A 16,655-nucleotide genomic window follows, 5' to 3' on the forward strand; every position below is an offset into this window, starting at 1 on the left:
CCACCTCTACTACTATATCACCTGTGCCTATGTAATGTTCCCCCCCAACACATCCATCAGTTGTAGGTGTCTCTCCAATTTGGCTTCCAAAGGAATTTTGTTTTTGAAGGCAAGAAGGGCCATCCCTTGACTACTGGTGTACAAACCTGCATCTTGCAGGCGTTTCGGAATCAGAAGGGAATTCGAATCCCTACAGCACCAGTACCGGCGCATTCGGAGGGAGAACCCTGAAATGATCCGGAATGTGCAACGGCGCCTCATGGCTTGAGGTAAGCATTACAAACAGAACACCCGTATTTATTTGTGTAAGTATTTATTGAAGTATGAAATTTTCCTGTACAAATTCAAGTTCAACGTGGTTAATAAGCTAAAAGTACGTCATAACACCTCTGCCTGGCTCAAGGCCTGAGGTTGCAGCTACCCTCCCCTGAGTGTGGCTGCAAATTCCAACTAACCACCTATGAGATGAATGAGATGGCTTGGAAAGGAATGGGTCACAATGCTACGGTAGGGGATATCAAAATGTTACCACCCAAGTTCACCTTTTCAGGCATTACCCCTTCACAAATCTGCAATGCACTCACTAGACGCTGGCTGCAAAGAACAGACTATCAAGAAACTCCAGACAGCCCAAAATACCACTGCCAGACTCATATTTGGTAAAACAAAATATGAAAGTGCAAAACCCTTAAGAGAGAAACTCCACTGGCTCCCAGTAAAGGAATGTATCACTTTCAAGATTTGTACAATTGTACACAAACTCATCCACGGAGATGCCCCGACTTACATACTGGACCTCATAGACTTACCCCCCAGAAATGCCAAAACATCATCTCGCAAATTTCTTAACCTACACTTCCCCAGCTGTAAAGGGCTAAAATACAAGCTAACACATGCGACCACCTTCTCTTACAGGAGCACGCAAATGTGGAATGCACTACCAATGGACCTGAAAACAATCAACGAAGCATTGAACTTCCGTAAATCTCTGAAAACGTATCTCTTCAGCAAGGCCTACAAAGAAAACCCCTAGCTTAACTACACCAACCCGCCAAACTACCTAGCTCTGAAAATCATCTTTCTACAACTATCTGCTTAGATCTCTCTTCTTATCTATAATCTTTTTGCATTACCAATTGTATTTGACACCTTGGAATGGTGATACCATTACAGGTCTCTGTAAGCCACATTGAGCCTGCAAATAGGTGCGATAATGTGGGATACAAATGCAATAAATAAATCCCATCTCTCCAATTTTAGGGTATCAGGGTGCCTCAATTCTGTATTCCCCTTTCTGGGGTGGATAATGTTTCACGGTATTCCTGCCTGAGGTCCTGCAAGTAGTGGATGTGATAGCATGACTTTTAAGTAATTGAAATAAATGTTCCCCTCCCCCAAAACAAATAAATGGCCATACTGGGAATCCAACCATAGTCACAAATGAAATCCAAACAGGCTGCTGAGGAATAACTGGGCCCTGCTAACACATCCTATGTATTCCTTTTCAGACCAGCTTCCAGGGTACCCTGTCATGTTATCTCATGCATCTCACACCCCAGGACTCACCACTGACCACACCGTTCCCCGTATAAGAGGCTTGGGGAGGCTAAGCCTCCCCAGCCGAATCGTCGACTTCCGCTTGTTGTGGAGCCCACCCTCCCGCCCCGCGCATTTTCATCTTTTATTTCCGTGGCAGCGACGTCAATGAAGAAAAAGACTACAGGCTCGCCGCCAGCTTCTCCCTTCTCTCTGCTCTCGCGGAAACAGGAAATGCATCACGGGACACTGTGTGCAGAGAGAAGGGAGAAGCTGGTGGCGAGCCTGTAGTCTTTTTCTTCATTGACGTCGCTGCCACGGAGCGTATGGAGGTAAGCTCCGCCCCCTTTAGCCTCCCCAAACAGTTGGGCTACCGACCGTCTATGTCCCCATCCCTGCCTCATGCAAGCCAGCTCCTGCACTATGCAAGCCATGTTGGATGTGCTGATCTCAAGGACAAATGTGTTACGCACACAGGGAAGCAGGAGCAGCAGCATGCCCTGGTGGAGGAGGAGGAGGCAATGGCGGCAGTAGCAGCAAGGGAGCGGGAGGCTGCAGAGCAGAAGGCCCCGGAAGAAAAGGAGGCGGAGGAAGCGACAGCAGAAGAGGAGGAGGAGGTGGAGCCAGGGGAGCAGCAGCACACCCTGGTGGAGGAGGCTGTGGTGGTGGAACCTGGACAATTTGAGGTGCCCAGTATGCAGGACCCCTGGGAGAATATGCCTCCTCTTGAGGGGGAGGAAGAGGAGGGGGGAGACACACCAGCACCACCAGCAGCGGTGGACAATAGTGCACTGTGGCACTCTGTAGAGCAGCGGTTGAGGGCACAGGGCCAGCTCCTGCTGCTGCCGATAGAGCTGCAGCAAAGGCAATGGAGGGAAGGGACAACCCCTAATGAGGGGGTTAGCACATAAGCACCACCATACTGGGAAAAGACCAAGGGTCCATCAAGCCCAGCATCCTGTCTCCGAGAGCGGCCAATCCAGGCCTCAAGAAGCTGGCAACCCCCCCCCCCCCACCCAAAAAAAAAAAAAAAAAAAAATTCTATACTGCCTATCCCCGAATAGCAGATTCTTCCTAAGTCAATTTAATAATGGTCAATGGACTTTTCCTTCAGGAATCTGTCCAAACCCCCTTTAAACTCGGCAAGGCCAACTGCTGTCACTACATTCTCCGGCAATGAGTTCCAGAGTTTAATTATGCGTTGAGTAAAGAAAAACTTTCTTCGATTTGTTGTAAATAGTTTATAGTTTTAAATATATTACAAAGGTTTAATGTTTTGCATACCGGGGTCTGTGTCTCTACTTTGTGCACTACTTATGTGGTATTATCAAATGCTGGGGTTGATGTGACAAATCTGGGTTGCATGACAGGTCCCTACCCCTCACTTATGGGCTTAAGTCTGTGGTAGGCATGCACCTGTGGCCACATAGAAAATGGTTTGTAGGATTGAATAGAAAATTTTGGCATTTCCATAACTATGGAGGTTTGTAGGACTCTGTTCAATAATGTGGAAAAGATATTCAGTGCATATATGTTTCCCCTCACCCTCCAAAACCCTGAGAATGGGTGGGCACTTAATAAAAGGGGAGTGGGGTTCATCACATAAATAGGGATGGAACCAAAGCGGGAGAACAGGCACCAGATGTGGAGACCCATGAACCTGATGAAAATAGAGGTGAGATTTGAATCCTGAGAAAAGGCGAAGAATGGGGAGCCCTTGACTACAAGAGAAGAGGAGGATGCACACATCCATTCCCAGGGCCTCTTTCGTCCGTCCCCCCCCCACACACACACACAACTGAATGTGTCCAGTTGAGGACAAGACATCTGTACAGTTATCTGGGTAGAAACAATTAGCAGTATCAGTGCGTAGTTAGACTCTGGAACTCATTGCTGGGGTCTGGACAGATTCCTGAAGGAAAAGTCCATTGATCATTATTAAATTTTGGGTTTTTGCCAGGTTCTTGGGGCCTGCATTGGCCGCTGTCGGAGACAGAGTACTGGGCTTGATGGACCTTTGGTCTTTTCCCAGCATGGCAGTGCTTATGTATAGTCCAATGTATTAAGAGTCCACTGCTGTCCCTTGCAATCCCGCTGACCAGCTGCAGTGCTCTATCCTGTCCTGCAAGAAGTGCTTGGTTAGCACCTACATTGCAGAAGGGGAAGGGGTGGCTGAGAGGTTTGTGCTTCCCTGCAAAAGATGTGAAACAGGCAGAGGCCATCTGGCTGAAAGCTTCCTAGGTGCAGAGAATGGTCAGATTTGGAAAACCTAGAGTATATGATAAGGTAACAGCTAACACCCAGTCTGAAACGTTTTCAAAGGAAAGATAGGCAGCCCACACACCAATTATCCCTCAAGGATTCCCCAGTTGTGTACACATATGTAGCATACTGTGAAAATAGTTAAGCTCTAGAACTTTTTGCCGGAGGATGTGGTAACAGCGGTTAGCGTTTCTGGGTTTAAAAAAGGTTTGGACAAATTCCTGGAAGAAAAGTCCATAGTCTGCTATTAAGGCAGACATGCCAATGCTCCGCTGCCCGCACAAAAAATCGTCCGCCATTGCCGTGGCTCAGCCAGCTGGGTCTCCTGTACACGGATTCAGTGTAAACTGTGTACAAGGTATTTAGAGGTAAGGAAAGATCATGCTTCCCTTTTTTAAAGCAGAGTTCTAGTGCACTTTTTTTTTTAATCAAAAGTTTCTCATGTTTCTTTTTTTTAGGAGCTTTCTTGACTGTATTTTCATTTATAACTTGTTCTCTTCGGCGAGGCCCGGCTTTGGTTAAGAAATCATCAGTGAGTAGATTTTCTCGCAAATCTATTGGTGATTTGATTAGAAGTTTTTAACTTTAATTTTCCACTGTCTAATGGGTTTTCTAAGGGTGTAACTATGGAATCAGTGTGTCTTAAATTTCTGTAGGGGAACGCTGTTTTCCCTTTTTCTCTATTTTATATGCACTGTGATGTTATTGCCAGAGCAAAATGCAGGTCTTTTTCTGCCGTCATCTACTATGTTACTATGTATTAAGGATATTAGCCTAATATAAAAGTGTCTTTTAGTTTATATAGTATATGGTATGATTTATTTAGTGTTTCCTTCTTAGATGGTAATGAAATGTATTTAAAACTCTGTAAGAGCACTCCTTGCTTGTTACCCTAATTACAATAACTGACTATAAATGAGGAGTTGTCCTAGGGGTGGGTGGGTGTTGGGGAGGGTGGGGGGGAATAGTAAATTAGATCCTGCAGTGCCTGTTAGATTCTATCTGTTAATGCTGTGGTACAAAACTTTTAAAACTAAATGGAAAAGACTATGGAGATTAGCTGTTAAAGGACACATTAGTGGATTTGGTGGTTTGGTATAATTAGTTATATATCAGATTCAGTTACCTGTATATCTGCCAAATTCCATCAACCAATCTGCATTAAAATAAAGATGAACAATGATCAGATCTCAGAGAAGAGAAATAAGTACAATGATATAAAAATTATATTAGGGGTGGACAATGAATAAAAATTTTAATTGCAATTAATTGTGTGATTAAAACTTTTAATCATGCAATTAACCGCTCTTAATCACAGCATGCATTTTGGGCAGGGCTGCCGAGAGACTGGGCCGGGCCCGGGACAAGGCTGCCCCCCTGGGTCCCCATCCTGCCCCCCCCCCCGAGGTTGTCGCTGCCGCCGCAATCCCCAGCTCCGTGACTGAAAGCGCAGCAGCGGCAAATCGGATTTGCCTCCCTTTGGGCATTCCCTCCCTGTGTCCCGCCCTTGCGGAAGTTACATCAGACGAGGGCGGGACACAGGGAGGGAAGGCCCGAAGGGAGGCAAATCCGATCTGCCGCTGCTGCACTTTCAGTCATGGAGGTGACAGATGAGGCGCTGTGATTTCAATGCGGGGGCCCGGCCCGGTGGTGGGTGACATCAGGGACTGCGGCGCCAGGCCCCCCTTGGAGGCCCAGGCCCGGGGAATTTTGTCCCTCCGGTCCCCCCCTCTCGGCGGCCCTGATTTTGGGCATTAAAGAATAAGGTTTCAAACAGCCTTCACTCAGTTTCTCTCATGCCCCTTTCCCCACCCTGTCCCCCCATTTCTCTCATGCCCCAATGCCCAGCCATCACCTAGTTTCTCTTCCCCAATCCCTGCATTTACTTGTACAGCAGGGCTCAGGCTCAGTGTTGCCTCAAACTCCTTGTCTTCCCCTGCACAGCGATTGGGCTCTGCAAATACTTGAGTCATGGCAGTTCAGGAATTTGGGGAAGTATTGCGGTTTCAAGTCTCAAGAGACCTCCCCCAACTTCCTGCACCATGCAGTTCAAGTATCTGCAGAGTCTGTCTGTGCAGGGGGAGAGAAGGAGTTTGAGGCAGCTCCCAGGAAGGAGAAAAAAATCCCAAGCCCTGCTGTAGAAGTAAGCGCGGGGGAGGTGTGGGTCAGCATTAAAACAATCAGGCAGCATCAAAAAACATGGTATGCATTAATAGTGTTATTAATGCATTAATTGCCCAGACCTATAATATATATGTTGCTAACTGAATAAAACTTACCAAAAAATCTGCAAGATGTGATTTTATTTTATTAAAAAACAAAAAAACAAGAAAGAGAAATGTTAGAGATTTTGAATTATCAAAATGTCCTTCAATGATCTCATAAGTACATTCATACATAAGAACTGCCATCCAGGGAAAGACTGAAGGTCCATCAAGCCCAGTATCCTGTTTCCAACAGTGGTGAATCCAGGTCACAAGTACCTGGCAAGATCCCAAAACAGATTTTCTGCTTCTTGACCCAGGAATAAGCTTATGACAAAGTAAACCCATGACTTGCAGGGTGCAATGAAACAAAATCAAATAAGCTTTGCCTTATCACCCATTCCTTCTTCAGGTGATACTCAAATAGGAGTGACAATCGACAATGCAACGTCATTGTTGCTTTGGGCAGAACTGATGGTACAGCTGTGATAAAGTAAGAACGTGACATTATCCAGCTGAAGTTCAGCCCACAGCAGTCAGCATTTTTTATGTTTAAATAATTTTTTATTAATTTTAATGCAAAATCCACAAAAACATACGAATCCAGTCATATAAACAACAACCATATTCCCACCCCAAACCATTTCCTTTTTTACTCCATCCCACCCTTTAAGCAACCATAATAATGAGAAAGATAGAGGCCAGCCCGTTAGGGAGAGGCCGATCACAACTGAGCTGAGGGCTAACTAGGGTTAAGGAAGAAGGGAAAGGGATTTGAGGCTGGAGAGCAAGGAAAGGGTTAAGGTAAGGAAGGGTGGGAGGGGAAGCAGGGGGATATAAACTAGGGTTGCTGAGTAGGGATTCGTCAGCAGCTGGAAGGAGAGGTTGGTGAAAGGAGCTGACCCGGCCCACCCTCCCACTAGAGGAGGTTGTCGCAGCTGGAGCGGGGCGTGGCGGTGATTATCCGGGGACTCTGGTGGTACACAGCAAGTGAGCTCAGAACACTGTTATGTTATTGGTGAATAATTGCCCAAATGTTAAGTGCAATACAAAGTACAATGTTATGCCTGAAGGTGGGGCAGGTTTACAGTTAATCCTGTGGGGATATGGCTTGTCTCCTGGCTTGGACGGCCAGGAGGCCAAGAACTTATCCGGGGCATATCCTTAAACGGGATACACCATAGTCATCGGGTGCTATAAGAAAGCACAGGTCGGCGGTGGGTGTGCTCAGACGGCCCCACCGGCAGCGGATTGGGGCGCATCATGAAGTAAAGCTGTGTACCCCAGGGCTTGAATTTGCCTAGTTATAAGAAGTTATGTATTACGGTAACATGTTAAGTTGCATTATGTGTAATAGAGTTTTAAGTGCCTGGCTGCGGCCTTAATAAATTCCAAATTTAGTCGAAAAAGTGGCTTCTGAGTATTATTGGGGATTATGGGGTGATGAGAGTGTATGCCGAATGCTCCAGTTGAAAGACTGCATAATTATTGTGATATTGACTGGATAATATGCTAGTTTTTTGTATTTTTTAAATGTGATATGTGCTATTTTTTTCATTGTGCGACATCAGCCTTATGCATTATTTATTACATGACGGGTGCTGCTCTTTTCCCATTTCTCCATTTTTTTCGAAATAGCAGCGTTCCCAGATGTTCCTTTGTAGTTTAAGTGTTGGAGGGAGAGTTTTCTTTTGTGAGTGAGTCAGTAGCTGGTAAAAGTGGGACTCTCACTTCAGCACTTGGTGTAATTTTTGATTGTTTTACATCCCATTTATTTTTCATTTTGTTTTTCATTCCTCTTTTTATGTAGTTTACAAGATAATCAGTTTACTTTTTATAAGCCGTTGGCTGTGTTCATATTACTAATGATATGTTGCTCATGTGGTGTATTTTATTTATTTATACAAACTGTTTATACTTATTCATCGTTTGTACTCGGTGCCGAAATTGGTGGGACAAGACACCTGCTTGTTGTTTTATTGAAGTTGTTATATACAATGAGCATATTTTTTTCTATTTGTTTGCTTATTAGCACTATGAAGTGACATCAGTCTTATGCATTATTCATGCTGTTTGTCTTTTTATAGCAGCAGTGCCTTACAGTTGATTTTTCTTATTCAAGTGTTGGCGGGAGAGTATGTCGGGGGAGCAAGAGTTGCTGGTAATGCTGATATTTGGGTTTTTACCATGATGATCCCTACTATATCATTGTGAAGAAGTCTGTTTTAAGCCTGTAAAACATATTAGATATTTTTCTGTTTTAGTTATGTCCTAAAGTGTATCTCTCCTATTTGGCCAGAAGGTACATAAGTACATAAGTATTGCCATACTGGGAAAGATCAAAGGTCCATTAAGCCCAGCATCCTGTCTCCAATAGTGGCCAATCCAGGTCACAAATACCTGGCAAGATCCCAAAAAGTACAAAACATTTTATACTACTTAAACCAGAAATAATGGACTTTCCCCAAGTTCATTCAAAAACGGTCTATGGACTTTTCCTTTAGGAAGCCATCCAAACCTTTTTTAAACTCCGCTAAGCTAACCGCCTTTACCACATTCTCCGGCAACAAATTCCAGAGTTTAAACGCTGAGTAAAGAAACATTTTCCCCGATTCGTTACTCCACTCATTATTTTATAGACCTCTATCATATCTCCCCTCAGCTGCCTTTTCTCCAAGCTGAAGAGACCTAGCCGCTTTAACCTTTCCTCATAGGGAAGTCATCCCATCCCCTTTATCATTTTTGTCGGCTGTCTCTGCACCTTTTCTAATTCCACTACATCTTTTTTGAGATGCGGCGACCAGAATTGAACACAATATTCGAGGTGCGGTCGCACCATGGAGCAATACAAAGGCATTATAACATCCTCATTTTTGTTTTACATTCCTTGCCTAATAATACCTAACATTCTATTTGCTTTCATGGCACCTGCAGCACACTGAATAGAAGGTTTCAACGTATCATCAACGACGACACCTAGATCCCTTTCTTGGTCCGTGACTCCTAACGTGGAACCTTGCAAGACATAGCTATAATTCCGGTTCCTCTTTCCCACATGCATCACTTTGAACTTACTCAGATTAAATGTCATCTGCCATTTAGACGCCCAGTCTCCCAGTCTCGTAAGGTCCTCTTGTAATTTTTCACAATCCTCCTGCGATTTAACGACTTTGAATAACTTTGTGTCATCAGCAAATTTAATTACCTCACTAGTTACTCCCATCTCTAGGTCATTTATAAATATGTTAAAAAGCAGCAGTCCCAGCACAGACCTCTGGGGAACCCCACTACCTACCCTCCTCCATTGAGAATACTGTCCATTTAACCCTACTCTGTTTTTATTTATTTATTTATTTGTTGCATTTGTATCCCACATTTTCCCACCTATTTGCGGGCTCAGTGTGGCTTACAATACATTGTAATGATGGAAATACAATTCGTTACAACTCGATTATGGGTTACATTATGAGTAGTTAAGTTAAGACATAGTCAAAGTATCGTTAAGGGGAATAGAACAATGGAAGGAGAACGATGGAACAGTGGACGAACAACGAGTACTAACAGGGCAAAAGAACATTCGGGTCTGACGTTTTTATCTGGAATTAAGGTTAAAATGTGATAAAGTTACGGGGAATGAGAATACCAAGCGGATGTATTAATGCATTGCTAACAGTGTGTGTGGACTTCATGGGTTTTGATCCTTTCGATATATCTTTTCAAAGAGATGAGTCTTTAATAGTTTGCGGAAGTCGGTTAGTTCGTAAGTCTTTTTCAGGTTGCGTGGCAGTTTATTCCAGAATTGCGTGCTCATGTAAGAAAAGGTTGATGCGTGTTTTACTACTACTACTACTATTAAACATTTCTATAGCGCTACTAGATTTACGCAGCGCTGTACAAATGAATATGAAAAGTCCCTGCTCAACAGAGCTTACAATCTAAATTGGACAGACGAACAGACAGCTAGTGGTGGGGGTGATAAGTGAGGGTATTGAGTAAGAGAGTCATGGTTAGGAGTCGAAAGCAGTTTTCTATCTTTTAACCAGTTTTTAATCCACAATTGAACACTACCTCCTATCCCATGACTCTCCAATTTCCTCTGGAGTCTTTCATGAGGTACTTTGTCAAACGCCTTCTGAAAATCCAGATACACAATATCAACTGGCTCACCTTTATCCACATGTTTGTTCACCCCTTCAAAGAAATGTAATAGATTGGTGAGGCAAGATTTCCTTTCACTAAATCCATGTTGACTCACGTCTCATTAATCCATGCTTTTGAATATGCTCTGTAATTTTGTTCTTAATAATAGTCTCTACCATTTTGCCCGGCACCGACGTCACACTCACCGGTCTATAATTTCACGGATCTCCTCTGGAACCTTTTTTAAAATTCGGTGTTGCTTTGGCCACCCTCCAATCTTCCGGTACCACACTCGATTTTAAGGATAAATTACATATTACTAACAATAGCTCCGCAAGCTCATTTTTTAGTTCTATCAGTACTCTGGGATGAATAACATCCGGCCCAAGAGATTTGCTACTTCTCAGTTTGCAGAACTGCCCCATTACATCCTTCAGGTTTACAGAGAATTCATTCAGTTTCTCCAACTCGTCAGCTTCAAATACCATTTTCCGGCACCGGTATCCCTCCCAAATCTTCCTCGGTGAAGACCGAAGCAAAGCATTAATTTAATCTCTCTGCGATGGCTTTAATCTCTCCCTGATCGCCCCTTTTACACCTCGGTTATCTAGCGGCCCAACCGATTCTTTTGCTGGCTTCCTGCTTTTAATATACCGAAAAAAAATTTACTATGTGTTTTCGCCTCCAACGCAATCTTTTTTTCGAAGTCCCTCTTAGCCTTCCTTATCAGCGCTTTGCATTTGACTTGACATTCCTTATGCTGTTTACTATTTTCAGTTGGATCCTTCTTCCATTTTCTGAAGAATTTTCTTTTAGCTCTAATAGCTTCCTTCACCTCACTTTTTAACCACACTGGCTGTCGTTTGGTCTTCCGTCCTCCTTTTTAAATACGTGGAATATATTTGGCCTGGGCTTCCAGGATGGTGTTTTTGAACAGCATCCACGCCTGATGTAAATTTTTGACCCTTGCAGCCACTCCTCTAAGTTTTTTTTTCACCGTTCTTCTCATTTGATCATAGTCTCCTTTTTTAAAGTTAAACGCTAACATATTTGATTTCCTAGGAATACTTACTTCAAAGCTAATATCAAATCCGATCATATTATGATCACTGTATTCAAGTTGCCCCAGCACCATTACCTCCCGCACCAGATCATGCGCTCCACTAAGGATTAAGTCTAGAATTTTTTCTTCTCTCATCGGGTCCAGTGCCAGCTGCTCCATAAAGCTGTCCTTGATTTCATCAAGGAATTTTACCTCCCTAGCGTTCCCCCGATGTTACACTTACCCAATCTATAGCGGAGTAATTTAAATCACCCATTATTATTGCATTGCTCATTTTGTTTGTGACCCTAATTTCCTTTATCATTTCTGCGTCTACCTGCTCATCCTGGCCAGGCGGACGGTAGTACACTCCTATCACCATCCTTTTCCCCTTTACACATGGAATTGCAATCCACAGTGATTCCAAGAAGTGTTTTGTTTCCTGCAGGATATTCAATCTATTTGGTTTAAGGCTCTCGTTAATACACAAAGCTACCCCTCCCCCAATCCGGTCCACCCTATCTCTACGATATAATTTGTACCCTGGTATGGCAGTGTCCCACTGGTTATTCTCCTTCCACCAGGTCTCAGAGATGCCTATTATATCTAATTTTTCATTTAGTGCAATATATTCTAACTCTCCCATCTTTGTTCTTAGGCTCCTGGCATTCACATATAGACATTTCAAGCTATGCTTGTTATTCCTTATTACATCATGCTTAGTATTTGACAGTATTCATTTGCTATCTTTTGTCTGATTTTTATTATTTTTATTTAAGGACATCTGATCTACTATGGTCTCTTTTGCATCCTCACTATCAAGAAACCCTACCTTCCCTGTTTGGATGATATCTTTGAAAGATACCTTATCCCGAACCATGCGCTTTTGAGCGACTGTCGGCCTTCCCCCCATTTCTAGTTTAAAAGCTGCTCCATCTCCTTTTTAAATGCCGACGCCAGCAGCCTGGTCCCACCCTGGTTAAGGTGGAGCCCATCCTTCCGGAATAAGTTCCCCCTTCCCCAGAATGTTGTCCAGTTCCTAACAGATCTAAAACCCTCCTCCCTGCACCATCATCTCATCCACGCATTGAGAATCTGGAGCTCTGCCTGTCTCTTGGGCCCTGCAAGTGGAACGGGTAGCATTTCAGAAAATACTACTCTAGTGGATCTGGATTTGAGCTTTCCTCCTTAACAGTGGCGTAGCCACAGGTGGGCTGGGGTGGGCCAGGGCCCACCCACATCGGGCTAAGGCCCACCCAACAGTAATACACATTTAGCAGTAGCTGGTGGGGATCCCAATCTCTGCCAGCTGAAGACTTCCCCCTGATGGTAATGAAAATGCTACTCTCCATGATACCGGCACCTGCACATTCTCAGTTTTCAGCGCCTGCCTGCTGCAGACTGCCAAGGTGGAGAGAAGCATTTTTCCACCAGCTGAGATATTTTTTTGGTGGGGTGGAGAACACTTGGTGCCCACCCACTTCTTGCCTAGGCCCACCCAAAATGTGCTGTCTGGCTATGCCCCTGCTCCTTAAAACCTAAATTTGGCTTCCAGAACCTCTCTCCCACATTTTCCTATGTCATTGGTACCCACATGTACCAATACAGCCGGCTCCTCCCCAGCACTATCTAAAATTCCGTCTGGGTGACACGTGAGGTCTGCCACCTTTGCACCAGGCAGGCAAGTCACCAGGCGATCCTCATGTCCACCAGCCACCCAGCTATCTATATGCCTAATGATCAAATCACCAACTACAACAACTGTCCTAACCTTTCCCTCCCGGGCAGCACTTGGAGACATATCCTCAGTGCGAGAGGATAGTACATCCCCTGGTGGGCAGGTCCTGGCTACAGGAGTACTTCCTACTTCACCAGGGTGATGCTCTCCTTCTAGGAGACCTCCCTCCTCCAAGGTAGCATAGGGGCTACCAGCTTGGAGGTGGGACTTCTCTACAACATCCCTGTAGGTCTCCTCTATGTACCTTTCTGTCTTCCTCAGCTCCACCAAGTCTGCTACTCTAGCCTCAAGAGAACGGACATGCTCTCTGAGAGCTAGGAGCTCTTTGCATCGAGCACACACATATGACCTCTCACCAACTGGGAGATAATCATACATGTGACACTCAATGCAAAAGACTGATAGCACCCTTCTCGCTGCTGGACTGCTGACTCCATGTTAGTGTTTTTGTGTTTTTCAATAATTTAAAACTTGCTACACTATTAATGATGTTAGCCTGATATAAAGTGTCTTTTAGTTTATATGGAGGGGCATAATCGAACGAAAACGTCTATCTCCATGGGCGTTTATCTCCGAGATCGGGTCCGTGAAGGGGCGGACCGAACCGTATTTTCGCAAAAAGATAGACGTCCATGTTTTATTCGACAATGTGTGAGCTGGGCGTTTTTGTTTTTCAGTGATAATGGAAAATGAAAGCGCCCAGCTCAAAAATGAATAAATCCAAGGCATTTGTTCGTGGGAGGGGCCAGGATTCGTAGTGCACTGGTCCCCCTCACATGCCAGGACACCAACCGGGCACCCTAGGGGGCACTTTTACAAAAACAAAAAAAAAAGGTAAAAGAGCTCCCAGGTGCATAGCACCCTTCCCTTGTGTGTTGAGCCCCCCAAATCCCCCTCAAAACCCACTGCCCACAAGTCTACACCATTACTATAGCCCTAAGGGGTGAAGGGGGGCACCTACATGTGGGTACAGTGGGTTTGGGGGGGTTGGACGACTAAGCATTAAGCAGCACAATTGTAACAGGTAGGGGGGGATGGGCCTGGGTCCACCTGCCTGACGTCCACTGCACCCCCTAACAACTGCTCCAGGGACCTGCATACTGCTGCCTGGGAGGAGGGTATGACATTTGAGGGTGAAAATAAAAAGTTGTGAAACATCATTTTTTTGTGGTGGGAGGGGGTTAGTGACCACTGGGGGAGTCAGGGGAGGTCATCCCCGACTCCCTCTGGTGGTAATCTGGTCATTTAGGGCACTTTTTGGGGCCTTATTCGTGAAAAAACAGGGTCCAGGAAAAGTGCCCTAAATTCTACCTACAAACGCATACTTATTTTCCATTATCGGCGAAAGGCGCCCATCTCTGTTCGGGTGATAACCACGCCCCAGTTCCGCCTTCACCACGCCTCCGACACGCCCCCGTCAACTTTGTCCGCATCCGCGACGGAGTGCAGTTGAAAACGTCCAAGTTCGGCTTTCGATTATACCGCTTTATTCGTTTTTGTGAGATAAACGTCCATCTCCCGATTTAGGTCGGAACTTGGGCGTTTTTCTCGTTCGATTATAAGCAGGATAGTATATTGTATGATTTGTTTAGTGTTTCCTTCTTAGATGTAATGAAATGTATTTAAAACTCTGTAAGAGCACTCCTTGCTTGTTACCCTAATTACAATAACTGACTATAAATGAAAGGTTGTCCTAGGATGTTGGGGAGGGTGGGTGGGAAGAGTAAAGTACTACTACTACTACTATTAAACATTTCTATAGCGCTACTAGATTTACGCAGCGCTGTACAAATGAACATGAAAAGATAGTCCCTACTCAACAGAGCTTACAATCTAAATTGGACAGATGAATAATGCAAGTTATTTGGATTAATTCACTTGGCACAGGTACAAAACACAGTTCTAGAGAGCACCTTTAAGACAATTTCAGCATAAAAAATAGGAAATCACTGGCACAGAAATTCAACACGGTTTAAATAAGGAACTACCAGCATAAATTTAAAAATAACAATTGTAAGTTTTAGGCAATAGGATAGAGAGGTTTAGAGAGGACAGACCCTCAACAAGTGAAAGAACAGTGGGGTTTTTTTGTTGTTGTGTGTTTTGTTAGATGAGATATAATAGAGTCAACAGTTTTATCAGAAAAGATCTTAGGACACTGGCAGCCTCAGCCACCAACCAAACCAGCTCTGAAAATTCCTAGTGCAGCTCCCAGCTCCCAAGGCAAGTGAAGTTCTGGGTTTTTCTTTCCCTAACTACAAGGTTGTACACAATTTGCCCCTCCTCCTTAAGATATGAGTCACTAGGTGCTACGTAACCAAATTGATTTGAGTTAAATAGGTCTCTGGCCCTGAAGATTCAAACCCAATTCTAATACCCACAACTTTAAAAACAGCTACCAAAACCAGCGTTACCAAGTTAATTGGTGTTTCTTTGCTGTAAAGCAGTTATGGGGAACTGATGTTCTTTTTCTTTAACACAAGCAGGAAGCACGCAGCAGTAAATGTTGACTGAGCTCTGATTGGCCTGGAATTTGAAATTGCTGAGCAGTTGTTGCTAGCTGTTGCTTCAGTCTTAGCCTTGGAGAAAAGAGAGACAGATGTCTTTGCTGAGGCTTGGTGAATTATATGTCCTAATCTTCCCAGGTACTGTTTAGGCAGTATACAGATGTTTAGTTAGTGTTATAATTGATCTATATTTGCTATTTGCAATATTTTGTTCCACTGTTGCCCTGTTTGTCTAGACTGATAAAGAATCCTGGTGGTTTGTGTGTCGGGTTTGTGAGTACTTTCTGGGAACTTTGGGACTACTGGGAGTGTGGCCTCAGTAACCTAAAAATCACTGGGGATAACTTGAGAGTGGGAGACTCATCCAGAGGCAGTTGTGACCCAGTGGGTGGGAGGAGGGTGCTAGTGTAGAGCACAAAAGAACATTAGAACATAAGAGTAGCAACTTTCTCAAGTGTCCCCTAGTCTTTGTACTTTTGGAATGAGTAAAAAGTCGGTTTACTTCTACTTGTTCTACACCACTCAGGATTTTGTAGAGCTCAATCATACTTCTCCTCAGCCGTCTCTTTTCCAAGCTGAAGAGCCCTAACCTCTTTAGCCTTTCCTCATATGAGAGGAGTTCCATCCCCTTTATCATTTTGGTCGCTCTTCTTTGAACCTTTTCTAATTCCGCTAACCAGCTTATTTTCAAAAGAGAAGGACGCCCATCTTTCGATACAAATCGGGAGATGGGCGCCCTTCTCTCAAGGTCACACAAATTGGCATAATCGAAAGCCGATTTTGGGCGTCCCCAACTGCAATCCATTGTGGGGACGACCAAAGTTCCCGGGGGCGTGTCAGAGGTGTAGCGAAGGCAGGACTGGGGCGTGCCTAACAGATGGGCATCCTCGAGCGATAATCGAAAAAAGAAGGGTGTCCCTGATGAGCACTTACTTAGTCCCTTTTTTCTTAGGGCCAAGTCTCAAAAAGGTGCCTGAACTGACCAGATGGCCACCGGAGGGAATCGGTGATGACCTCCCCTGACTCCCCCAGTGGTCACTAACTCCCTCCCACCCTAAAAATAAAACTTAAAAACATTTTTTTGCCAGCCTCTCTGCCAGCCTCAAATGTCATCCTCAGGTCCATCGCAGCAGTATGCAGGTCCCTGGAGCAGTTTTAGTGGGTGCAGTGGACCTCAGGCAGGCAAACCCTAACATCTCCCCCCACTACCTGTTACACTTGTGGTG

General features: G+C 44.5%; 2 protein-coding genes across 5 annotated transcripts in view; one reads left to right on the plus strand and one right to left on the minus strand.

The window, feature by feature from the left end:
• The window catches only part of LOC115468205 (E3 ubiquitin-protein ligase TRIM39-like), a 1,720,076-nt gene that overhangs the window by 949,515 nt on the left and 753,906 nt on the right, over nucleotides 1–16,655 (plus strand). The gene's annotated exons all lie outside the window — the stretch shown is intronic.
• LOC115468296 (E3 ubiquitin-protein ligase TRIM39-like) overlaps nucleotides 1–16,655 on the minus strand; it is an 83,223-nt gene that overhangs the window by 43,137 nt on the left and 23,431 nt on the right. For 2 of the 4 annotated variants that reach the window (XM_030199925.1, XM_030199926.1), the window contains 2 exons: nucleotides 6,078–6,085; nucleotides 4,925–4,954 (listed from right to left, as the gene is read on the minus strand). The exons of 1 other annotated variant lie outside the window; for it this stretch is intronic. In XM_030199925.1, coding sequence (XP_030055785.1) covers nucleotides 4,925–4,954; nucleotides 6,078–6,085 — 38 coding nt within the window. The remainder of the gene's footprint in view (nucleotides 1–4,924; nucleotides 4,955–6,077; nucleotides 6,086–16,655) is intronic. One more of the 4 variants, XM_030199927.1, reaches the window with a different exon arrangement.

This window comes from Microcaecilia unicolor, chromosome 4 (genome assembly GCF_901765095.1).
Source record: "Microcaecilia unicolor chromosome 4, aMicUni1.1, whole genome shotgun sequence".
Taxonomy (NCBI): domain Eukaryota; kingdom Metazoa; phylum Chordata; class Amphibia; order Gymnophiona; family Siphonopidae; genus Microcaecilia; species Microcaecilia unicolor.